General features: G+C 52.9%; 2 protein-coding genes and 1 long non-coding RNA gene across 3 annotated transcripts; all 3 read right to left on the bottom strand.

The window, feature by feature from the left end:
• Window positions 1-1,222: 1,222 nt before the first annotated feature.
• Window positions 1,223-6,947, bottom strand: LOC132907134 (uncharacterized). The gene is made up of 2 exons (XM_060959904.1): window positions 4,539-6,947; window positions 1,223-4,483 (listed from the first exon to the last, which is right to left on the bottom strand). The coding sequence occupies exons 1-2, from the start codon at window positions 6,945-6,947 to the stop codon at window positions 1,223-1,225; spliced, it is 5,670 nt and encodes a 1,889-aa protein (XP_060815887.1).
• Window positions 6,948-7,622: 675 nt separating this feature from the next.
• LOC132907133 (uncharacterized) lies at window positions 7,623-13,347 on the bottom strand. The gene is made up of 2 exons (XM_060959903.1): window positions 10,939-13,347; window positions 7,623-10,883 (listed from the first exon to the last, which is right to left on the bottom strand). Exons 1-2 carry the CDS (start codon window positions 13,345-13,347, stop codon window positions 7,623-7,625), a joined length of 5,670 nt encoding a protein of 1,889 aa, XP_060815886.1.
• Window positions 13,348-13,753: 406 nt separating this feature from the next.
• LOC132907325 (uncharacterized) lies at window positions 13,754-23,520 on the bottom strand. The gene is made up of 5 exons (XR_009658150.1): window positions 23,407-23,520; window positions 21,964-22,049; window positions 19,223-19,308; window positions 16,481-16,566; window positions 13,754-13,824 (listed from the first exon to the last, which is right to left on the bottom strand). It is a non-coding gene; the product is annotated as an uncharacterized LOC132907325 (long non-coding RNA).
• Between the last annotated feature and the right edge of the window lie 1,118 nt (window positions 23,521-24,638).

The raw sequence follows: 24,638 nt of genomic DNA, 5'->3' as shown, positions 1-24,638 counted from the left end.
CCCCAACCTAACCCCAACCTAACCCCAACCTAACCCCAACCTAACCCCAACCTAACCCCAACCTAACCCCAACCTAACCCCAACCTAACCCCAACCTAACCCCAACCTAACCCCAACCTAACCCCAACCTAACCCCAACCTAACCCCAACCTAACCCCAACCTAACCCCAACCTAACCCCAACCTAACCCCAACCTAACCCCAACCTAACCCCAACCTAACCCCAACCTAACCCCAACCTAACCCCAACCTAACCCCAACCTAACCCCAACCTAACCCCAACCTAACCCCAACCTAACCCCAACCTAACCCCAACCTAACCCCAACCTAACCCCAACCTAACCCCAACCTAACCCCAACCTAACCCCAACCTAACCCCAACCTAACCCCAACCTAACCCCAACCTAACCCCAACCTAACCCCAACCTAACCCCAACCTAACCCCAACCTAACCCCAACCTAACCCCAACCTAACCCCAACCTAACCCCAACCTAACCCCAACCTAACCCCAACCTAACCCCAACCTAACCCCAACCTAACCCCAACCTAACCCCAACCTAACCCCAACCTAACCCCAACCTAACCCCAACCTAACCCCAACCTAACCCCAACCTAACCCCAACCTAACCCCAACCTAACCCCAACCTAACCCCAACCTAACCCCAACCTAACCCCAACCTAACCCCAACCTAACCCCAACCTAACCCCAACCTAACCCCAACCTAACCCCAACCTAACCCCAACCTAACCCCAACCTAACCCCAACCTAACCCCAACCTAACCCCAACCTAACCCCAACCTAACCCCAACCTAACCCCAACCTAACCCCAACCTAACCCCAACCTAACCCCAACCTAACCCCAACCTAACCCCAACCTAACCCCAACCTAACCCCAACCTAACCCCAACCTAACCCCAACCTAACCCCAACCTAACCCCAACCTAACCCCAACCTAACCCCAACCTAACCCCAACCTTTTTTTTTTTTTTTTTTTTTTTTTTACGTGGGGAAATCCTCATGGACACCCTTCCCCCAATGGGAGTCGGGTAGTGTCGGACTCTTACCGACTAAAACCACCACGTGGCTGCTCGTACGCACAGGGAAGAAGAGGGCCCAGGGGTATCACGGTTGAAAATCTCCTGTAAGCCCTCCTCTCATCGTCTTCCCTCCTAGTGCGGAGGGGATGCTTCGCTGTGACTCCCGGGGCAGCCAACCCCGGGGTCATCTTCCTCTTGTTGTTTCCGTATCCGTTGGGGGAGATGGCGGCCTCCCCCCGTTGCGCCCACTTCTCTCGCGTCGTATCCTTGCCGGGTGCTCGGCTCGGACCCTGAGCCGCTCCGCCCGCTCCTTCGCGAGCATGATTTGCTCGCAAAAGTCCCTCACTGCCTCGTAGTCCGACCGGCTACGTAGCAGCGCCTCCACGATCCTCCTCGGGGACAGGTCGTCCCCGATCTTCACCGTCAGGGTGTGTCTCTGCATGGCCCACGCAGGGCAGTGCTGCAGAGTGTGCTGGGCGCTGTCCTCCGCCTCCCCGCAGTGGTGACAGATGTTGGTCACCTCCTTCCGAATCTTCTTCAGGAACTCCCCGAACACTCCGTGCCCGGTGAGCACCTGGGTCAGCCTGTAGGTCAGCGGAACGCCCCGCGCTTCCTTCCACCTGTCCCAGACGGGCAGAACCGCGTCTACCGCGCGGTGGGACGTCTTCCTCGCCTCCTTCTCCAGTAGGAGCCGCCATCTCTCCCATGTCTCCTCTTCTATCTCCTTCCTCACCTGCAGAGGGTCTTCGTCTCGATCCCCGTCCCTGACCCTCGTGGCTCCGTACACCTTTTGAAGGGCCAGGGCTTGCAACGCGTATGGAGGGGATGCCGCCAGGACGGTCGCGGACGCGTGCGACACCGTCCTGTACCCTCTCGCTATCCTCAGAGCGGTGGTGCGTTGAACCGCCCGCAGGAGTGTCTGACTTCGCCTGCTCGCGGCCAGATCCCTCGCCCAGATGGGCGCACCGTACATCGCTCGGGCTCTGACCACCCCGTCGTACAGCCTGCGCACCGCTCTCCCGGCGCCTCCGATGTTCGGGAGGATGCCGCATAGGGCGTTGGCCGCTGCCGCCACCTTTGGGGCGAGGCTCTCGAAGTGGGGCTCGAACGACCATTGGTCGTCGATGATGAGGCCCAGGTACCTCAGTTGGCTCCCCACCCGGACCCCTACCCCGTCCACGTCGATCGTCAGTCCATCCGGGGGCGGTCCTCTGCGTCTTCCGTCGTAGAACCCGAGCGCCTCCGTCTTGGCCGGAGCGACCTTCAGCCCCAGTTCTCCGATGGCCCTCGCCGCTCGCCGGGTGGCCTCCGTGGCAGCCTCCGCCGTCTCGTACCACCAGCGCCCTCCTGCCACGACCAGGGTGTCGTCCGCGTAGCAAATCAGTCCCGTGCTTCCGGGCATCGGGGTGCGGAGCACGTAGTCGTAGGCGGTTATCCACAGCATCGGTCCCAGGACCGAGCCCTGCGGCACTCCGCGCTCCACCGCTCTTCTCTCCTCTCCCTCCGTGGATCTGTACGTTATCCACCTCTCCCGGAGGTATGCCCCGATTATCCTCCGGAGGTACCCCGGAACCTCGAAGAATCGCAGGGCCTCTCTGATCTTGCTCCACGGGATCGAGTTGAAGGCGTTGGTGATGTCCAGGGAGACCGCTATCGCGATCCCTTCTCGAGCCACCACTCTCTCCACCCCCTCTCTCAATCTGCGGATCGCGTCGATGGTGGACCTCCCGCGACGGAACCCGAACTGGTTGTCGTGCCAGCCTGGTACCCTGGACTCCATGTGCGCCCCCAGACGGGAGGCGATTACTCTCTCGAAGAGCTTGCCCACCTCGTCCAGGAGGCATATCGGCCTGTACGCCGATGGGGACTCCGGCGGTCGACCCTCCTTCCTCAGCAGCACCAGCCTCGCCACCTTCCACGCCCGGGGGTATGCGCCTTCCCTCAGGCACCTGTTGTACAGATGCAGCAGGCGGGGGGCCATGATGTCCATGGTCTCCGCCCACACCCGCCCGGGGATTCCGTCCGGCCCCGGCGCCACGTCCTTGGCAGCCATCTTCTTGGTGGCTGCTTCCAGTTCCTCCCTCGTTATGTGCGCTCCGGGTTGATCCATCGCCGGTCCGCCGCCGCCGCTCCGAGTGCATCCCCTCTCCTCTGGAGGGGCCTGTTCCGTATCCTCGTGGCGCCTCGGGGAGTCTTCCTCCTCTTCGCCTCCTTCTTCTTCCGGTCGTGGGAACAGCGTGTCGATCACCCGTGCTAGTAGTTCCCGATCCATGTTCTCGGTTATCGGGGGAGCCGCCGGCCTGAGTTTCCTCAGCACCGTCTTGTACGGTCTTCCCCATGGATCGGATTCCACGGATTCCAACAGCCGTTTCCACGACGCCTCTTTCGCTTCCTTTATGGCCCTTTGCAGGGCCATTCTGGCTTCTCTGTGGGCCCTGTACCTCTCGAGGATCTCCTCTTCGTTGCGGTTCCGCCCTCTTCTTCTCGCCCTGGCGAGCAGCCTGCGGGCTCTGTGGCAGTCGTCTCGCAGGTCCGCGATCTCCCGCGACCACCAGTAGACGCTGCTGTTGTCGCGCCTAGACCCGGCGCTGGTTCGCGGCATGGAGGCGTCGCAGGCTCTCCTCATCCATTCTCCCAATTCCTGCGCCTCCCCGTCCACGTTGCCTCGGTTCTTGTTCCTCTTCGCGTCCCAGCACCAAGCCGCTACGGTGGCCGTTGCCCGAAGCATGTCCCCGTCCCTCTCCTTCAGTTTCCATCGGCGAGGAGGGGGCAGCCCCGGGCGGCTCGATGTCCTTCCCTCGACGTTGTTGTTGTTGTCGCCGCTCGTGCTTCTCTTGGCGGGTTCGATGTCCATTAGCACGTAGAGGTGGTCCGCTAGCGTTTCCATCTCTACGGCCACCCGCCAGTTCCTTATTCTGGGGTGGAGCCTCTGCGTCGCCCACGTCAGATCTATGACCGACGCTCCTCTCCGCCCCACGTATGTGGACTCCGAGCCTCTGTTGACCAGCACGAGACCGAGACCCGCGGCCCAGTCCGCCAGTTCTCTGCCTCTCGTGGTGGTTCTGTCGTTGCCCCACGTCGTGGAGTGGGCGTTGAAGTCCCCCAGTACGAGCACCTGTCGGGGGGGAAGCCTCCTTACGCACTCTCCCATCTCGTCCAGTAGGTCCTCGAACGCCCGGATGTCGCAGTTGGGAGAGATGTATACCCCCACCACCACGAGGTCCGTCCATTCGACCGCCACGAACCCGTTGCCTCTTTCCGCGACTCGCCCGGAGACTCCCGAGGTACACGGCCAAGTGATGGCGACCCATCCGCTTAGATCTCCCGCCCATTGGGGGGATGCGGGGATGTTGTACGGCTCCGCCACCACCGCCACGTCGGTCCCGCTCTCCCGGATGGACTGGTAGAGCAGGTCCTGGGCCCTTCCGGCTCTGCCCAAGTTACACTGGAGGACCCGGAATTTACTCGGTCACCTCCATGGCCTCCCCCGGGCCACTCACTCCGATGGTGCTATCCTTCCCTCCGACTGGTGGGTTGCCCGACAGGCTGGCCTGCTCCGCGGCTCCGGTGACGCCCTTGCTCGTGGTTGTCGCCGTGGCCTCTGCTGCCTTGGCCATCGCCGTTCTCCGCGCCCTTCTCCTTCCGGATGGTCCTACCTCCGGTGGTTTGCACGCCGCGCTTCCCATCCTGTGTTTTGACGGGGCTCCTTTTGCCTCGCAGATGGGGCACCTCGGCGATGCGGCCGTGCAGTTCCTCGCCCTGTGCCCCTCTTCTCCGCACCGGAAACACAGGTGGGTTCTTCTCACCGGGGAGACGCACATCGCCGCCATGTGGCCCACCTCCAGGCATCGGAAACACTGGAGCGGTCTCCTGGGGAGTGCGATCACCTTTGCCCTGGTCCACCCCAGTGTGACCCTCCCCGCTTGAGCCAGTTTACGGGCTCCGGCCACGGGGCACTTGGCGTAGAATATCCCCATGCCGCTTCTAGATGTTCCCGCGCTCCATGCTCTGACGTCGCGGGGCTGGCAGTCCGCCGCCCTGGACAGCTCCTCCAGCAGTTCCTCCTCGTTAAGGGATATGTCGACCCCCACCAATTTGATCTCGGCCGTCGGTACCGGGACTGATACTCTGACGGTGGAGGGGTCCAATACCCCGGCTAATCGCGACGCCAACTGCGTGGCCTTGCTCATGCCGGCGTCGTCCGGGATATTGATCACCATGGCCCCGGTCGCCGCCTTTCTCGTTCGGACGTACTCCAGTCCGCATTTCTGGAGGGTCTTGTCCCGTCTCGCCTCCGCCAGGATCTCCTCGTACGTCTTCGGAGCCCCGTCCCTCAGCGTGAGCGTTACCGCCGATGACGTTGGGGGGGGTCGGAGTGCTGGCCGCACGACCGCCGATCCCGCCCTGCCCGCCACCGTCGCGTACGTCCGTTTCGCCGGTTGGGCTCCTGTCTTCTTCTCTCCGTTTCTTTCTCTCCTCCTTTCCCCTCCACCTAATGCGGCGGGGGTCGTCCTTGGCGGTTGCCCGGCTGGTCCCACCGCCGATCTCGCCCTGCTAGTTTGTGGCGCGATGGGGAGGGGGGCGCCGTGGCCCGCTTCTTTCCTCCTCTGTTCCCTGGCCTTCCGTCTCGCATTCCGCGAGACCATGGTCCTCCATTCCCCGTCCGTCTCCTGTCCCTGTCCCTCTTGCTGTTGGGAGGGTTGGGAGGATTGCGGGGGTTGTTGGGGAGGCTTCGGGCTCGCCGTCCGCGGCATCGTCGTCCGCTCTTTGTCGCCGCTGTTGTTCCCTCCTGTCGCTTGTCTCAGCAGGCCCGTTCCCCTGAGGGCTTCCCTGAGCTCTTCCCTCAGGGTCCCCAACAGGGATGGGCCGAGGCTGCTTATCGACTTCTTTAGCATCTCTATTTCTGCTCCGATGTCGTCCTTGGCCCTCCCGCTGCTCCGGGGAGCCTGCGCCTCCGTCGGGGACGGCGCCGCTGTCTCGGCCGTGCCTTTCAGGAACCTGTCTATCCTTTGTTCCAACTCCTCGTTCCTCCTCTTCAGGCTTTCCACCTCTCTTTCCAGCGCCTCCCTCTTCTTCCTTTCTTCCAGGAAGTCTGGCACCCGGGAGGTGGTTGTTTGGTGGGACCATGCCGCGACGGTGTACTCGACCGCGTCCTTGAGGGTTTTGACGTACGTCCCCTTGAGGTTGGAGGACGTCGCCGCCACCTTCAGGACCTCGGCCTGATGTCGCCGTACTTCGGCGTCCACGTCTCTCGGTGAGGACCCTTGGATAACGTTCCTCATTCGGTCCGACACCTCTGGAGTCACTTTCGTTATTTTTCTCTTCTTGCCCCTCCAGGTGACCGAGGCCATTGACTCCTCGTCCTCCGATCTGCCTTCCGAGGTCGACTCCTTTCTCATCTGAGACGACTCTATCGAGCCGTCTATGGACCTGTGCCCATCTTGCGCTTTCACTTTGTCCCTGGCGTTCTTGGGGATTTTGAACGTCTGGAACATGTTGCCGCTGTGCTCCGCTGCGGTTGGAAGCGGGGTTGACGGGACCGCGAGCGGGGCGTGCGACGGCGTCGGTGTCGGTTTCCCTCCCCGGCTGTTGCTTCTTCTCCTGTCCTCGGGTCCCGCCCTCTCCGCTTTTCTCTCCCCGCTTCTTCCGCGGTTCTTTGCCGCTTCGATGTTGTTCGCTTTTGTCCTTGCGGGAGGCCCACCCTCGCGGGTCTCCTCCATCGCGACGTCTTCCATTTCTTCACCGGACGCGTTTACGCGTATGGGGGCCCGGTGGCCCACCCCCACACGGCCACGGTCGCTAGCTAACGACGCAGTGGGGCCCGCTTGACCACCCACTCCTGCGCCGGTACTGGGGTATCCCTCCCCTGCACCGTAAACGTCGATTTCTTGGTTATCCTTCATATCCATATTTTTTCTTTCTTCTTCTTCCTCCTTCCTCCTTCCTTCTTCATCAGGTGCATGGTTGACGAGCCATGCCCTCGTTTGCTTTGCCACTCACTCTTTCGCACCCTACCCCGGTCGGGACCGATGCAGGATGACGGGGAGCCCCACGTGAAGGTGAGGTGAGTGGTCTTGACAGATATGGGCCCACCAACTTCTCCGAAGTTCTCCGCACCGGATCAGCGATCTGACGGGCGCCACAGCGCCGACCAGCCGCCACCCGACTATAGGTGAACATCAGATACATCGGGGTTTCTCAGGGCATGATGCTACGCACTGAGAACCCATACCCGCCTCGTGCTCCCCAACCTAACCCCAACCTAACCCCAACCTAACCCCAACCTAACCCCAACCTTTTTTTTTTTTTTTTTTTTTTTTTTTTTTTTTTTTTTTTTTTTTTTTTTTTTTTTTTTTTTTTTTTTACGTGGGGAAATCCTCATGGACACCCTCCCCCCGATGGGAGTCGGGTAGTGTCGGACTCTTACCGACTAAAACCACCACGTGGCTGCTCGTACGCACAGGGAAGAAGAGGGCCCAGGGGTATCACGGTTGAAAATCTCCTGTAAGCCCTCCTCTCATCGTCTTCCCTCCTAGTGCGGAGGGGATGCTTCGCTGTGACCCCCGGGGCAGCCAACCCCGAGGTCATATTCCTCTTCTTGTTTCCTGATCCGTTGGGGGAGATGGCGGCCTCCCCCCGTTGCGCCCACTTCTCTCGCGTCGTATCCTTGCCGGGTGCTCGGCTCGGACCCTGAGCCGCTCCGCCCGCTCCTTCGCGAGCATGATTTGCTCGCAAAAGTCCCTCACTGCCTCGTAGTCCGACCGGCTACGTAGCAGCGCCTCCACGATCCTCCTCGGGGACAGGTCGTCCCCGATCTTCACCGTCAGGGTGTGTCTCTGCATGGCCCACGCGGGGCAGTGCTGCAGAGTGTGCTGGGCGTTGTCCTCCGCCTCCCCGCAGTGGTGACAGATGTTGGTCACCTCCTTCCGAATCTTCTTCAGGAACTCCCCGAACACTCCGTGCCCGGTGAGCACCTGGGTCAGCCTGTAGGTCAGCGGAACGCCCCGCGCTTCCTTCCACCTGTCCCAGACGGGCAGAACCGCGTCTACCGCGCGGTGGGACGTCTTCCTCGCCTCCTTCTCCAGTAGGAGCCGCCATCTCTCCCATGTCTCCTCTTCTATCTCCTTCCTCACCTGCAGAGGGTCTTCGTCTCGATCCCCGTCCCTGACTCTCGTGGCTCCGTACACCTTTTGAAGGGCCAGGGCTTGCAACGCGTATGGAGGGGATGCCGCCAGGACGGTCGCGGACGCGTGCGACACCGTCCTGTACCCTCTCGCTATCCTCAGAGCGGTGGTACGTTGAACCGCCCGCAGGAGTGTCTGACTTCGCCTGCTCGCGGCCAGATCCCTCGCCCAGATGGGCGCACCGTACATCGCTCGGGCTCTGACCACCCCGTCGTACAGCCTGCGCACCGCTCTCCCGGCGCCTCCGATGTTCGGGAGGATGCCGCATAGGGCGTTGGCCGCTGCCGCCACCTTTGGGGCGAGGCTCTCGAAGTGGGGCTCGAACGACCATTGGTCGTCGATGATGAGGCCCAGGTACCTCAGTTGGCTCCCCACCCGGACCCCTACCCCGTCCACGTCGATCGTCAGTCCATCCGGGGGCGGTCCTCTGCGTCTTCCGTCGTAGAACCCGAGCGCCTCCGTCTTGGCCGGAGCGACCTTCAGCCCCAGTTCTCCGATGGCCCTCGCCGCTCGCCGGGTGGCCTCCGTGGCAACCTCCGCCGTCTCGTACCACCAGCGCCCTCCTGCAACGACCAGGGTGTCGTCCGCGTAGCAAATCAGTCCCGTGCTTCCGGGCATCGGGGTGCGGAGCACGTAGTCGTAGGCGGTTATCCACAGCATCGGTCCCAGGACCGAGCCCTGCGGCACTCCGCGCTCCACCGCTCTTCTCTCCTCTCCCTCCGTGGATCTGTACGTTATCCACCTCTCCCGGAGGTATGCCCCGATTATCCTCCGGAGGTACCCCGGGACCTCGAAGAATCGCAGGGCCTCTCTGATCTTGCTCCACGGGATCGAGTTGAAGGCGTTGGTGATGTCCAGGGAGACCGCTATCGCGATCCCTTCTCGAGCCACCACTCTCTCCACCCCCTCTCTCAATCTGCGGATCGCGTCGATGGTGGACCTCCCGCGACGGAACCCGAACTGGTTGTCGTGCCAGCCTGGTACCCTGGACTCCATGTGCGCCCCCAGACGGGAGGCGATTACTCTCTCGAAGAGCTTGCCCACCTCGTCCAGGAGGCATATCGGCCTGTACGCCGATGGGGACTCCGGCGGTCGACCCTCCTTCCTCAGCAGCACCAGCCTCGCCACCTTCCACGCCCGGGGGTATGCGCCTTCCCTCAGGCACCTGTTGTACAGATGCAGCAGGCGGGGGGCCATGATGTCCATGGTCTCCGCCCACACCCGCCCGGGGATTCCGTCCGGCCCCGGCGCCACGTCCTTGGCAGCCATCTTCTTGGTGGCTGCTTCCAGTTCCTCCCTCGTTATGTGCGCTCCGGGTTGATCCGTCGCCGGTCCGCCGCCGCCGCTCCGAGTGCATCCCCTCTCCTCCGGGGGGGCCTGTTCCGTATCCTCGCGGCGCCTCGGGGAGTCTTCCTCCTCTTCGCCTCCTTCTTCTTCCGGTCGTGGGAACAGCGTGTCGATCACCCGTGCTAGTAGTTCCCGATCCATGTTCTCGGTTATCGGGGGAGCCGCCGGCCTGAGTTTCTTCAGCACCGTCTTGTACGGTCTTCCCCATGGATCGGATTCCACGGATTCCAACAGCCGTTTCCACGACGCCTCTTTCGCTTCCTTTATGGCCCTTTGCAGGGCCATTCTGGCCTCTCTGTGGGCCCTGTACCTCTCGAGGATCTCCTCTTCGTTGCGGTTCCGCCCTCTTCTTCTCGCCCTGGCGAGCAGCCTGCGGGCTCTGTGGCAGTCGTCTCGCAGGTCCGCGATCTCCCGCGACCACCAGTAGACGCTGCTGTTGTCGCGCCTAGACCCGGCGCTGGTTCGCGGCATGGAGGCGTCGCAGGCTCTCCTCATCCATTCTCCCAATTCCTGCGCCTCCCCGTCCACGTTGCCTCGGTTCTTGTTCCTCTTCGCGTCCCAGCACCAAGCCGCTACGGTGGCCGTTGCCCGAAGCATGTCCCCGTCCCTCTCCTTCAGTTTCCATCGGCGAGGAGGGGGCAGCCCCGGGCGGCTCGATGTCCTTCCCTCGACGTTGTTGTTGTTGTCGCCGCTCGTGCTTCTCTTGGCGGGTTCGATGTCCATTAGCACGTAGAGGTGGTCCGCTAGCGTTTCCATCTCTACGGCCACCCGCCAGTTCCTTATTCTGGGGTGGAGCCTCTGCGTCGCCCACGTCAGATCTATGACCGACGCTCCTCTCCGCCCCACGTATGTGGACTCCGAGCCTCTGTTGACCAGCACGAGACCGAGACCCGCGGCCCAGTCCGCCAGTTCTCTGCCTCTCGTGGTGGTTCTGTCGTTGCCCCACGTCGTGGAGTGGGCGTTGAAGTCCCCCAGTACGAGCACCTGTCGGGGGAGAAGCCTCCTTACGCACTCTCCCATCTCGTCCAGTAGGTCCTCGAACGCCCGGATGTCGCAGTTGGGAGAGATGTATACCCCCACCACCACGAGGTCCGTCCATTCGACCGCCACGAACCCGTTGCCTCTTTCCGCGACTCGCCCGGAGACGCCCGAGGTACACGGCCAAGTGATGGCGACCCATCCGCTTAGATCTCCCGCCCATTGGGGGGATGCGGGGATGTTGTACGGCTCCGCCACCACCGCCACGTCGGTCCTGCTCTCCCGGATGGACTGGTAGAGCAGGTCCTGGGCCCTTCCGGCTCTGCCCAAGTTACACTGGAGGACCCGGAATTTACTCGGTCACCTCCATGGCCTCCCCCGGGCCACTCACTCCGATGGTGCTATCCTTCCCTCCGACTGGTGGGTTGCCCGACAGGCTGGCCTGCTCCGCGGCTCCGGTGACGCCCTTGCTCGTGGTTGTCGCCGTGGCCTCTGCTGCCTTGGCCATCGCCGTTCTCCGCGCCCTTCTCCTTCCGGATGGTCCTACCTCCGGTGGTTTGCACGCCGCGCTTCCCATCCTGTGTTTTGACGGGGCTCCTTTTGCCTCGCAGATGGGGCACCTCGGCGATGCGGCCGTGCAGTTCCTCGCCCTGTGCCCCTCTTCTCCGCACCGGAAACACAGGTGGGTTCTTCTCACCGGGGAGACGCACATCGCCGCCATGTGGCCCACCTCCAGGCATCGGAAACACTGGAGCGGTCTCCTGGGGAGTGCGATCACCTTTGCCCTGGTCCACCCCAGTGTGACCCTCCCCGCTTGAGCCAGTTTACGGGCTCCGGCCACGGGGCACTTGGCGTAGAATATCCCCATGCCGCTTCTAGATGTTCCCGCGCTCCATGCTCTGACGTCGCGGGGCTGGCAGTCCGCCGCCCTGGACAGCTCCTCCAGCAGTTCCTCCTCGTTCAGGGATATGTCGACCCCCACCAATTTGATCTCGGCCGTCGGTACCGGGACTGATACTCTGACGGTGGAGGGGTCCAATACCCCGGCTAATCGCGACGCCAACTGCGTGGCCTTGCTCATGCCGGCGTCGTCCGGGATATTGATCACCATGGCCCCGGTCGCCGCCTTTCTCGTTCGGACGTACTCCAGTCCGCATTTCTGGAGGGTCTTGTCCCGTCTCGCCTCCGCCAGGATCTCCTCGTACGTCTTCGGAGCCCCTTCCCTCAGCGTGAGCGTTACCGCCGATGACGTTGGGGGGGGTCGGAGTGCTGGCCGCACGACCGCCGATCCCGCCCTGCCCGCCACCGTCGCGTACGTCCGTTTCGCCGGTTGGGCTCCTGCCTTCTTCTCTCCGTTTCCTTCTCTCCTCCTTTCCCCTCCACCTAATGCGGCCGGGGTCGTCCTTGGCGGTTGCCCGGCTGGTCCCACCGCCGATCTCGTCCTGTTTGTTTGTGGCGCTATGGGGAGGGGGGCGCCGTGGCCCGCTTCTTTCCTCCTCTGTTCCCTGGCCTTCCGTCTCGCCTTCCGCGAGACCATGGTCCTCCATTCCCCGTCCGTCTCCTGTCCCTGTCCCGCTTGCTGTTGAGAGGGTTGGGAGGATTGCGGGGATTGTTGGGGAGGCTTCGGGCCCGCCGTCCGCGGCATCGTCGTCCGCTCTTTGTCGCCGCTGATATTCCCTCCTGTCGCTTGTCTCGGCAGGCTCGTTCCCCTGAGGGCTTCCCTGAGCTCTTCCCTCAGGGTCCCCAACAGGGATGGGCCGAGGCTGCTTATCGACTTCTTTAGCATCTCTATTTCCGATGCGATGTCGTCCTTGGCCCTCCCGCTGCTCCGGGGAGCCTGCGCCTCCGTCGGGGACGGCGCCGCTGTCTCGGCCGTGCCTTTCAGGAACCTATTTATCCTTTGTTCCAACTCCTCGTTCCTCCTCTTCAGGCTTTCCACCTCTCTTTCCAGCGCCTCCCTCTTCTTCCTTTCTTCCAGGAAGTCTGGCACCCGGGAGGTGGTTGTTTGGTGGGACCATGCCGCGACGGTGTACTCGACCGCGTCCTTGAGGGTTTTGACGTACGTCCCCTTGAGGTTGGAGGACGTCGCCGCCACCTTCAGGACCTCGGCCTGATGTCGCCGTACTTCGGCGTCCACGTCTCTCGGTGAGGACCCTTGGATAACGTTCCTCAATCGGTCCGACACCTCTGGAGTCACTTTCGTTATTTTCCTCTTCTTGCCCCTCGCGGTGACCGAGGCCATTGACTCCTCGTCCTCCGATCTGCCATCCGAGGTCGACTCCTTTCTCATCCGAGACGACTCTATCGAGCCGTCTATGGACCTGTGCCCATCTTGCGCTTTCACTTTGTCCCTGACGTTCTTGGGGATTTTGAACGTTTGGAACACGTTGCCGCTGTGCTCCGCTGCGGATGGAAGCGGGGTTGACGGGACCGCGAGCGGGGCGAGCGACGGCGTCGGTGTCGGTTTCCCTCCCCGGCCGTCGCTTCTTCTCCTGTCCACGGGTCCCGCCCTCTCCGCTTTTCTCTCCCCGCTTCTTCCGCGGTTCTTTGCCGCTTCGATGTTGTTCGCTTTTGTCCTTGCGGGAGGCCCACCCTCGCGGGTCTCCTCCATCGCGACGTCTTCCATTTCTTCACCGGACGCGTTTACGCGTATGGGGGCCCGGTGGCCCACCCCCACACGGCCACGGTCGCTAGCTAACGACGCAGTGGGGCCCGCTTGACCACCCACTCCTGCGCCGGTACTGGGGTATCCCTCCCCTGCACCGTAAACGTCGATTTCTTGGTTATCCTTCATATCCATATTTTTTCTTTCTTCTTCTTCCTCCTTCCTCCTTCCTTCTTCATCAGGTGCATGGTTGACGAGCCATGCCCTCGTTTGCTTTGCCACTCACTCTTTCGCACCCTACCCCGGTCGGGACCGATGCAGGATGACGGGGAGCCCCACGTGAAGGTGAGGTGAGTGGTCTTGACAGATATGGGCCCACCAACTTCTCCGAAGTTCTCCGCACCGGATCAGCGATCTGACGGGCGCCACAGCGCCGACCAGCCGCCACCCGACTATAGGTGAACATCAGATACATCGGGGTTTCTCAGGGCATGATGCTACGCACTGAGAACCCATACCCGCCTCGTGCTCCCCGATTAATTACGACTAAAACGCACGCATCCCACGTTGTCCCACGTTGTCCCACGTCGTCCAACGACGTCCCACGTTGTCCCACGGTGCAGTCCAGTCTAGATCATCCAAAATTCTTTTCGCGGCTTTTGGTGACCCAAACTGGACTGGTGCGTAGTTCTCAGCTTGGTATCGTTTTGCAAAGTTTAATCAACTGATTAATTTTTGGAAAACGATGCCAATTACCAGGTCTCACCACGTGGAGGTGACTACGCACGAGACCCGCCCATGATTTATTTCACATTATGCATCGGTCTCGACGTTCAACCTGTTGGCAGGAATGTCGAGTTCTGACTCTACGTGATCATGGGCCTGCGTAAAGAGATAGCTGTTTCGTAGCCTAACTGCGAAACATATATCTCCAACGCAGCGGTTACACGAATCTTTACAAACGTAAAACAAAGCTTACACGACGCAATATCTATCTCCCACACAACGCAACATGTATCTCACACACAAAGATTACATCGATCGGTACAAACATCGTACAATAATTCGCAACCCTATCGGCAACATTCCGTATCAAAGATACATTTGTCTAACTTGGAACGAAAGAAAAGAAATAAGGCTACCATGAAAAAGGAGCTCCAACAATCAGACTATGCAAGAAAACGCGATCTCTCGCAAGAACTAACAAACCTACGCGACGTACCCCCGTGCACCAGATAACCCTAAGGTTCAGCCGAACCCAAGCATTGACCTTCGCCCGATTCCTGTCACGTCGTTTTTATCTTATCACGGTCGATGGCACTTGCCGATGATACCAGTGTCCAGCAAATGGGCCTGCGATTTAACACACTCCAACTGAACATGTTGAACTCGGGGAGGGACCGCTGAACAGGATTACGAAGGCTAGGCCCCAACTGAACAGTGGGGTCCACCCCCACGGGTTCGATCAGAATTACGGAGGACGTGAAATGCAGGTCCCTGTCCAAGTACCGAAGTACCAATCGGACAGGATTGCGGACCTGCGACTCGATCGTCAACAGATTTACAGGTATCACCAGCGTCATGACAACGCCCGCGATTCGAGGCAAACGACGAGCAGTCGTCGAGTAGTCACCAAGACAAGAGGTGTCCTTGGGCGACCTATGAATCCAAAGAGTTGTCCAGTGCACGTTGACCCGCACGTACCCGGGATACGCGCGAGCGAGTACGCCACGCCGCAGTTTGAAAGAACTGAGCGATCGCGAACCGATAAATCGCGGGAACAATTTTTCCAATGTGGTAAGCGAGGGGATCAAGACAGACGAGATTTATGTTTTTCATTCCAAGATGGATAAGTATCTTTGTACGGAATGAGTTTACAATGCACATAACATAGGTATCTATCTTATGATTAATTAAGGCTAAAACGCACGCATCCCACGTTGTCCCTCGTTGTCCCACGATGTCCCACGTTGTCCCCCGGTGCCCCCGCGGGGGGGTATTAGTCCAGTCTAGATCACCAAAACTATTTTGGATGATCAAGACCAGACTATATTCAAGTAGTTTTTAGCTTGATATCGTTTTTCAAATAATAATACTAGTATTTAAGATAGTAGTTGGTGTATTATTATTTGGAAAACGATACCAATTACCGGGACCCACCACGAGGAGGTAACTACGCTCGGGTCCCATTTACATAAACAGTTTTTAAGCATTGGTAGTAGAGATGTAAAATTATTTTATAACAAAGAAGTAGCGTGTATTGAAATTTATTAATTAGAATAGCTGTAGTACGTGGATCTGCAGAATCATACTTGATTATTGAACATATCATCGAAGAAACGAAACCATGCAAGATAACAATTGTAGTGCGAATGGGTGAATGGTGAGTTGTCGCTGCCTTCGATTAAATTGCACTTGCTTCCTTCGTTCCACGAATACGGGACTGTTTCCTTGGTTTCGAGCAGACATGGAAAATTACATCCCATCCATAAACACACAATAGGTACACTCTGCGTTACCATTGTTTTTATATGAAATAGTGAAATGAGAAATTAAATTATATATTTAAAATTAAAAAATAATGCTGTATAGAAATAAAATAGCACTTCAGGGACTTGAAAGATTTCGTAAATATTAAATAAAACGAAATAAATCATTAATTTCCTCACAACGGATTGATGGTATTCATTTAAATCAATGAATATAGAGTTGCTTCCAATTAATGGTACAACTGTTATAAATTAAGAGCATCATTAGTTTGAATTAATGGGAGGATATGGTTATAAATTATTGGTATAATAGTTAAGAATTAATGGAGTAATTGTTTTAGATTAATGGCTTAAATGTTAGAAATTCATGGCTTACCTGTATAAAATAACAGTTTAAATGTTGTAAATTAATAGCTTAAATGTTATAAATTAATGGCTTAAATGCTATAAATTAATGGAATAAATGTTATAAATTAATTATTTAAATGTTGTAAATTAATAGCATAGACGTTATAACTCACTAGTTGCAATGTTATTGTTTGGCTTTTTTTTTATTTACCTTATATTCAAATTCTTCTTCGACGTTCACTCTTCGGGAGTTCAAGCAGGAAAGAGCTCGCGCGCGACTTGCGTGTTCCTTATATAACTTGATAAGGTGGGGGGGGGGGGATGTTAATCAAACGATGTTAATCAAGAGCGACGAGATTTATATTTTTCGTTTCAAGATGGATATGTATCTTTGTACGGAATGAGCTTACAATGCACCTAACATAGGTATCTATCTTATGATTAATTACGACTAAAACGCACGCATCCCACGTTGTCCCACGTTGTCCCACGTCGTCCAACGACGTCCCACGTTGTCCCACGGTGCAGTCCAGTCTAGATCATCCAAAATTCTTTTCGCGGCTTTTGGTGACCCAAACTGGACTGGTGCGTAGTTCTCAGCTTGGTATCGTTTTGCAAAGTTTAATCAACTGATTAATTTTTGGAAAACGATGCCAATTACCAGGTCTCACCACGTGGAGGTGACTACGCACGAGACCCGCCCATGATTTATTTCACATTATGCATCGGTCTCGACGTTCAACCTGTTGGCAGGAATGTCGAGTTCTGACTCTACGTGATCATGGGCCTGCGTAAAGAGATAGCTGTTTCGTAGCCTAACTGCGAAACATATATCTCCAACGCAGCGGTTACACGAATCTTTACAAACGTAAAACAAAGCTTACACGACGCAATATCTATCTCCCACACAACGCAACATGTATCTCACACACAAAGATTACATCGATCGGTACAAACATCGTACAATAATTCGCAACCCTATCGGCAACATTCCGTATCAAAGATACATTTGTCTAACTTGGAACGAAAGAAAAGAAATAAGGCTACCATGAAAAAGGAGCTCCAACAATCAGACTATGCAAGAAAACGCGATCTCTCGAAAGAACTAACAAACCTACGCGACGTACCCCCGTGCACCAGATAACCCTAAGGTTCAGCCGAACCCAAGCATTGACCTTCGCCCGATTCCTGTCACGTCGTTTTTATCTTATCACGGTCGATGGCACTTGCCGATGATACCAGTGTCCAGCAAATGGGCCTGCGATTTAACACACTCCAACTGAACATGTTGAACTCGGGGAGGGACCGCTGAACAGGATTACGAAGGCTAGGCCCCAACTGAACAGTGGGGTCCACCCCCACGGGTTCGATCAGAATTACGGAGGACGTGAAATGCAGGTCCCTGTCCAAGTACCGAAGTACCAATCGGACAGGATTGCGGACCTGCGACTCGATCGTCAACAGATTTACAGGTATCACCAGCGTCATGACAACGCCCGCGATTCGAGGCAAACGACGAGCAGTCGTCGAGTAGTCACCAAGACAAGAGGTGTCCTTGGGCGACCTATGAATCCAAAGAGTTGTCCAGTGCACGTTGACCCGCACGTACCCGGGATACGCGCGAGCGAGTACGCCACGCCGCAGTTTGAAAGAACTGAGCGATCGCGAACCGATAAATCGCGGGAACAATTTTTCCAATGTGGTAAGCGAGGGGATCAAGACAGACGTGATTTATGTTTTTCATTCCAAGATGGATAAGTATCTTTGTACGGAATGAGTTTACAATGCACATAACATAGGTATCTATCTTATGATTAATTAAGGCTAAAACGCACGCATCCCACGTTGTCCCTCGTTGTCCCACGATGTCCCACGTTGTCCCCCGGTGCCCCCGCGGGGGGGTATTAGTCCAGTCTAGATCACCAAAACTATTTTGGATGATCAAGACCAGACTATATTCAAGTAGTTTTTAGCTTGATATCGTTTTTCAAATAATAATACTAGTATTTAAGATAGTAGTTGGTGTATTATTATTTGGAAAACGATACCAATTACCGGGACCCACCACGAGGAGGTAACTACGCTCGGGTCCCATTTACATAAACAGTTTTTAAGCATTGGTAGTAGAGATGTAAAATTATTTTATAACAAAGAAGTAGCGTGTATTGAAATTTATTAATTAGAATAGCTGTAGTACGTGGATCTGCAGAATCATACTTGATTATTGAACATATCATCGAAGAAACGAAACCATGCAAGATAACAATTGTAGTGCGAATGGGTGAATGGTGAGTTGTCGCTGCCTTCGATTAAATTGCACTTGCTTCCTTCGTTCCACGAATACGGGACTGTTTCCTTGGTTTCGAGCAGACATGGAAAATTACATCCCATCCATAAACACACAATAGGTACACTCTGCGTTACCATTGTTTTTATATGAAATAGTGAAATGAGAAATTAAATTATATATTTAAAATTAAAAAATAATGCTGTATAGAAATAAAATAGCACTTCAGGGACTTGAAAGATTTCGTAAATATTAAATAAAACGAAATAAATCATTAATTTCCTCACAACGGATTGATGGTATTCATTTAAATCAATGAATATAGAGTTGCTTCCAATTAATGGTACAACTGTTATAAATTAAGAGCATCATTAGTTTGAATTAATGGGAGGATATGGTTATAAATTATTGGTATAATAGTTAAGAATTAATGGAGTAATTGTTTTAGATTAATGGCTTAAATGTTAGAAATTCATGGCTTACCTGTATAAAATAACAGTTTAAATGTTGTAAATTAATAGCTTAAATGTTATAAATTAATGGCTTAAATGCTATAAATTAATGGAATAAATGTTATAAATTAATTATTTAAATGTTGTAAATTAATAGCATAGACGTTATAACTCACTAGTTGCAATGTTATTGTTTGGCTTTTTTTTTATTTACCTTATATTCAAATTCTTCTTCGACGTTCACTCTTCGGGAGTTCAAGCAGGAAAGAGCTCGCGCGCGACTTGCGTGTTCCTTATATAACTTGATAAGGTGGGGGGGGGGGGATGTTAATCAAACGATGTTAATCAAGAGCGACGAGATTTATATTTTTCGTTTCAAGATGGATATGTATCTTTGTACGGAATGAGCTTACAATGCACCTAACATAGGTATCTATCTTATGATTAATTACGACTAAAACGCACGCATCCCACGTTGTCCCACGTTGTCCCACGTCGTCCAACGACGTCCCACGTTGTCCCACGGTGCAGTCCAGTCTAGATCATCCAAAATTCTTTTCGCGGCTTTTGGTGACCCAAACTGGACTGGTGCGTAGTTCTCAGCTTGGTATCGTTTTGCAAAGTTTAATCAACTGATTAATTTTTGGAAAACGATGCCAATTACCAGGTCTCACCACGTGGAGGTGACTACGCACGAGACCCGCCCATGATTTATTTCACATTATGCATCGGTCTCGACGTTCAACCTGTTGGCAGGAATGTCGAGTTCTGACTCTACGTGATCATGGGCCTGCGTAAAGAGATAGCTGTTTCGTAGCCTAACTGCGAAACATATATCTCCAACGCAGCGGTTACACGAATCTTTACAAACGTAAAACAAAGCTTACACGACGCAATATCTATCTCCCACACAACGCAACATGTATCTCACACACAAAGATTACATCGATCGGTACAAACATCGTACAATAATTCGCAACCCTATCGGCAACATTCCGTATCAAAGATACATTTGTCTAACTTGGAACGAAAGAAAAGAAATAAGGCTACCATGAAAAAGGAGCTCCAACAATCAGACTATGCAAGAAAACGCGATCTCTCGAAAGAACTAACAAACCTACGCGACGTACCCCCGTGCACCAGATAACCCTAAGGTTCAGCCGAACCCAAGCATTGACCTTCGCCCGATTCCTGTCACGTCGTTTTTATCTTATCACGGTCGATGGCACTTGCCGATGATACCAGTGTCCAGCAAATGGGCCTGCGATTTAACACACTCCAACTGAACATGTTGAACTCGGGGAGGGACCGCTGAACAGGATTACGAAGGCTAGGCCCCAACTGAACAGTGGGGTCCACCCCCACGGGTTCGATCAGAATTACGGAGGACGTGAAATGCAGGTCCCTGTCCAAGTACCGAAGTACCAATCGGACAGGATTGCGGACCTGCGACTCGATCGTCAACAGATTTACAGGTATCACCAGCGTCATGACAACGCCCGCGATTCGAGGCAAACGACGAGCAGTCGTCGAGTAGTCACCAAGACAAGAGGTGTCCTTGGGCGACCTATGAATCCAAAGAGTTGTCCAGTGCACGTTGACCCGCACGTACCCGGGATACGCGCGAGCGAGTACGCCACGCCGCAGTTTGAAAGAACTGAGCGATCGCGAACCGATAAATCGCGGGAACAATTTTTCCAATGTGGTAAGCGAGGGGATCAAGACAGACGAGATTTATGTTTTTCATTCCAAGATGGATAAGTATCTTTGTACGGAATGAGTTTACAATGCACATAACATAGGTATCTATCTTATGATTAATTAAGGCTAAAACGCACGCATCCCACGTTGTCCCTCGTTGTCCCACGATGTCCCACGTTGTCCCCCGGTGCCCCCGCGGGGGGGTATTAGTCCAGTCTAGATCACCAAAACTATTTTGGATGATCAAGACCAGACTATATTCAAGTAGTTTTTAGCTTGATATCGTTTTTCAAATAATAATACTAGTATTTAAGATAGTAGTTGGTGTATTATTATTTGGAAAACGATACCAATTACCGGGACCCACCACGAGGAGGTAACTACGCTCGGGTCCCATTTACATAAACAGTTTTTAAGCATTGGTAGTAGAGATGTAAAATTATTTTATAACAAAGAAGTAGCGTGTATTGAAATTTATTAATTAGAATAGCTGTAGTACGTGGATCTGCAGAATCATACTTGATTATTGAACATATCATCGAAGAAACGAAACCATGCAAGATAACAATTGTAGTGCGAATGGGTGAATGGTGAGTTGTCGCTGCCTTCGATTAAATTGCACTTGCTTCCTTCGTTCCACGAATACGGGACTGTTTCCTTGGTTTCGAGCAGACATGGAAAATTACATCCCATCCATAAACACACAATAGGTACACTCTGCGTTACCATTGTTTTTATATGAAATAGTGAAATGAGAAATTAAATTATATATTTAAAATTAAAAAATAATGCTGTATAGAAATAAAATAGCACTTCAGGGACTTGAAAGATTTCGTAAATATTAAATAAAACGAAATAAATCATTAATTTCCTCACAACGGATTGATGGTATTCATTTAAATCAATGAATATAGAGTTGCTTCCAATTAATGGTACAACTGTTATAAATTAAGAGCATCATTAGTTTGAATTAATGGGAGGATATGGTTATAAATTATTGGTATAATAGTTAAGAATTAATGGAGTAATTGTTTTAGATTAATGGCTTAAATGTTAGAAATTCATGGCTTACCTGTATAAAATAACAGTTTAAATGTTGTAAATTAATAGCTTAAATGTTATAAATTAATGGCTTAAATGCTATAAATTAATGGAATAAATGTTATAAATTAATTATTTAAATGTTGTAAATTAATAGCATAGACGTTATAACTCACTAGTTGCAATGTTATTGTTTGGCTTTTTTTTTATTTACCTTATATTCAAATTCTTCTTCGACGTTCACTCTTCGGGAGTTCAAGCAGGAAAGAGCTCGCGCGCGACTTGCGTGTTCCTTATATAACTTGATAAGGTGGGGGGGGGGGATGTTAATCAAACGATGTTAATCAAGAGCGACGAGATTTATATTTTTCGTTTCAAGATGGATATGTATCTTTGTACGGAATGAGCTTACAATGCACCTAACATAGGTATCTATCTTATGATTAATTACGACTAAAACGCACGCATCCCACGTTGTCCCACGTTGTCCCACGTCGTCCAACGACGTCCCACGTTGTCCCACGGTGCAGTCCAGTCTAGATCATCCAAAATTCTTTTCGCGGCTTTTGGTGACCCAAACTGGACTGGTGCGTAGTTCTCAGCTTGGTATCGTTTTGCAAAGTTTAATCAACTGATTAATTTTTGGAAAACGATGCCAATTACCAGGTCTCACCACGTGGAGGTGACTACGCACGAGACCCGCCCATGATTTATTTCACATTATGCATCGGTCTCGACGTTCAACCTGTTGGCAGGAATGTCGAGTTCTGACTCTACGTGATCATGGGCCTGCGTAAAGAGATAGCTGTTTCGTAGCCTAACTGCGAAACATATATCTCCAACGCAGCGGTTACACGAATCTTTACAAACGTAAAACAAAGCTTACACGACGCAATATCTATCTCCCACACAACGCAACATGTATCTCACACACAAAGATTACATCGATCGGTACAAACATCGTACAATAATTCGCAACCCTATCGGCAACATTCCGTATCAAAGATACATTTGTCTAACTTGGAACGAAAGAAAAGAAATAAGGCTACCATGAAAAAGGAGCTCCAACAATCAGACTATGCAAGAAAACGCGATCTCTCGAAAGAACTAACAAACCTACGCGACGTACCCCCGTGCACCAGATAACCCTAAGGTTCAGCCGAACCCAAGCATTGACCTTCGCCCGATTCCTGTCACGTCGTTTTTATCTTATCACGGTCGATGGCACTTGCCGATGATACCAGTGTCCAGCAAATGGGCCTGCGATTTAACACACTCCAACTGAACATGTTGAACTCGGGGAGGGACCGCTGAACAGGATTACGAAGGCTAGGCCCCAACTGAACAGTGGGGTCCACCCCCACGGGTTCGATCAGAATTACGGAGGACGTGAAATGCAGGTCCCTGTCCAAGTACCGAAGTACCAATCGGACAGGATTGCGGACCTGCGACTCGATCGTCAACAGATTTACAGGTATCACCAGCGTCATGACAACGCCCGCGATTCGAGGCAAACGACGAGCAGTCGTCGAGTAGTCACCAAGACAAGAGGTGTCCTTGGGCGACCTATGAATCCAAAGAGTTGTCCAGTGCACGTTGACCCGCACGTACCCGGGATACGCGCGAGCGAATACGCCACGCCGCAGTTTGAAAGAACTGAGCGATCGCGAACCGATAAATCGCGGGAACAATTTTTCCAATGTGGTAAGCGTGGGGATCAAGACAGACGAGATTTACGTTTTTCATTCCAAGATGGATAAGTATCTTTGTACGGAATGAGTTTACAATGCACATAACATAGGTATCTATCTTATGATTAATTAAGACTAAAACGCACGCATCCCACGTCGTCCCACGTCGTCCCACGTCGTCCCACGTCGTCCCACGTCGTCCCACGTCGTCCCACGTTATCCCACGTTGTCCCACGTCGTCCCACTTCGTCCCACGTCGTCCCACGTTGTCCCACGTTGCAGTCTAGTCTAGATCATCCAAAATTCTTTTCGCGGCTTTTGGTGACCCACACTGGACCGACGTTGTCCAGCGTTGTCCACCGCTGTCCAGCGTTGTCCAGCGTTGTCCACCGTTGTCCAGCGGTGTCCTACGGTGTCTGACGGTGTCCCACGGCGCAGTCCAGATTAGATTACCCAATATTCTCTTCGTAGCTTTTGGTGATCCAAACTGCACTGTATTAGCGTAGTTCTTAGCTTGGTATCGATTTATTGTACAATGTTTTTGCTGATCGATGTAATCGTTCCCCAAAAATTAATCAATTGATTAATCTGCAAAAGTTATTATATCGATCAGTACAAATATTGTACAATAATTCGCAACCATACTGGCAGCATTCGGTAACAAAGATACATTCGTCTAACTTGGATCGAGAAAAGGAAAATGAAAACACCGATATTGCATATACAATTTAGAATCTTGCAAAATGGACATACAACTCGTTGTGCTAAACTTTTGAAGATATCGAAAGTTATAAATTGTGACGATGCCGTAATATACTTCTCTTAATAATGTGATATCAAGAACAATCAGACTATGAAAGAAAAATCATTTGGGCCTCTAGCATATATATTTAATATGCTATAAAACGTTGAAATATGTAACTGAAATGTATTTTCTGTAAATTAATAAATCTGAAACAAACTCATTTACTGAATTTGATACATATAAAAGAAACAGGCATCTTTAAAACGAGAACATTTTATATATGAAAAATAAACTACTAATAATGGTCAATTATAGATCAAATTACTATTGATTAAATTTTAGCAAATATAGAGAATCATTTATATCTTTTTAAACGAAAGTAGGGTTACGTCGAGAACAAGAATTTTAAGTAATTGAATTTAAACTGAATTAAAACTTGAAAATGTCATATGCAATAACTAAGTTGAGAGAAAATCCGATTATTATAAAATCACTTGTTTTGTCTTTTAACTTTCAACGGTATCTGTTATTTCCTACAACAACATAGTGACTTGCAACATAGTGAACCGAAAGATATGCGCATAAATCATATTTTGCAGAATTTTTGCTACAAACGTGACGATAATCGCGAATGAACTCTTGTTTCATGCAAATGAAATTCGAATATTTATAAAAATACTGTTACTCTTATGTTACTGTGAAAAGATAGAAAATATCGCGGCCGAAGGATTC

Source organism: Bombus pascuorum, chromosome 5 (genome assembly GCF_905332965.1).
Source record: "Bombus pascuorum chromosome 5, iyBomPasc1.1, whole genome shotgun sequence".
NCBI lineage: Eukaryota > Metazoa > Arthropoda > Insecta > Hymenoptera > Apidae > Bombus > Bombus pascuorum.
Note: the sequence above shows the minus strand (reverse complement) of the source record. Positions and strands in the feature narration are given on the sequence as shown.

What these genes read in the sequence shown, in the direction of transcription:
- LOC132907133 (XM_060959903.1), bottom strand. Translation starts at nt 13,347, where the DNA reads ATGGATATGAAGGATAACCAAGAAATCGACGTTTACGGTGCAGGGGAG. An exon ending in GGAAGGATAGCACCATCGGA is followed by an intron (nt 10,884 to 10,938) that starts GTGAGTGGCCCG and finishes CGGGTCCTCCAG; the next exon opens with TGTAACTTGGGCAGAGCCGG.
- LOC132907134 (XM_060959904.1), bottom strand. Translation starts at nt 6,947, where the DNA reads ATGGATATGAAGGATAACCAAGAAATCGACGTTTACGGTGCAGGGGAG. An exon ending in GGAAGGATAGCACCATCGGA is followed by an intron (nt 4,484 to 4,538) that starts GTGAGTGGCCCG and finishes CGGGTCCTCCAG; the next exon opens with TGTAACTTGGGCAGAGCCGG.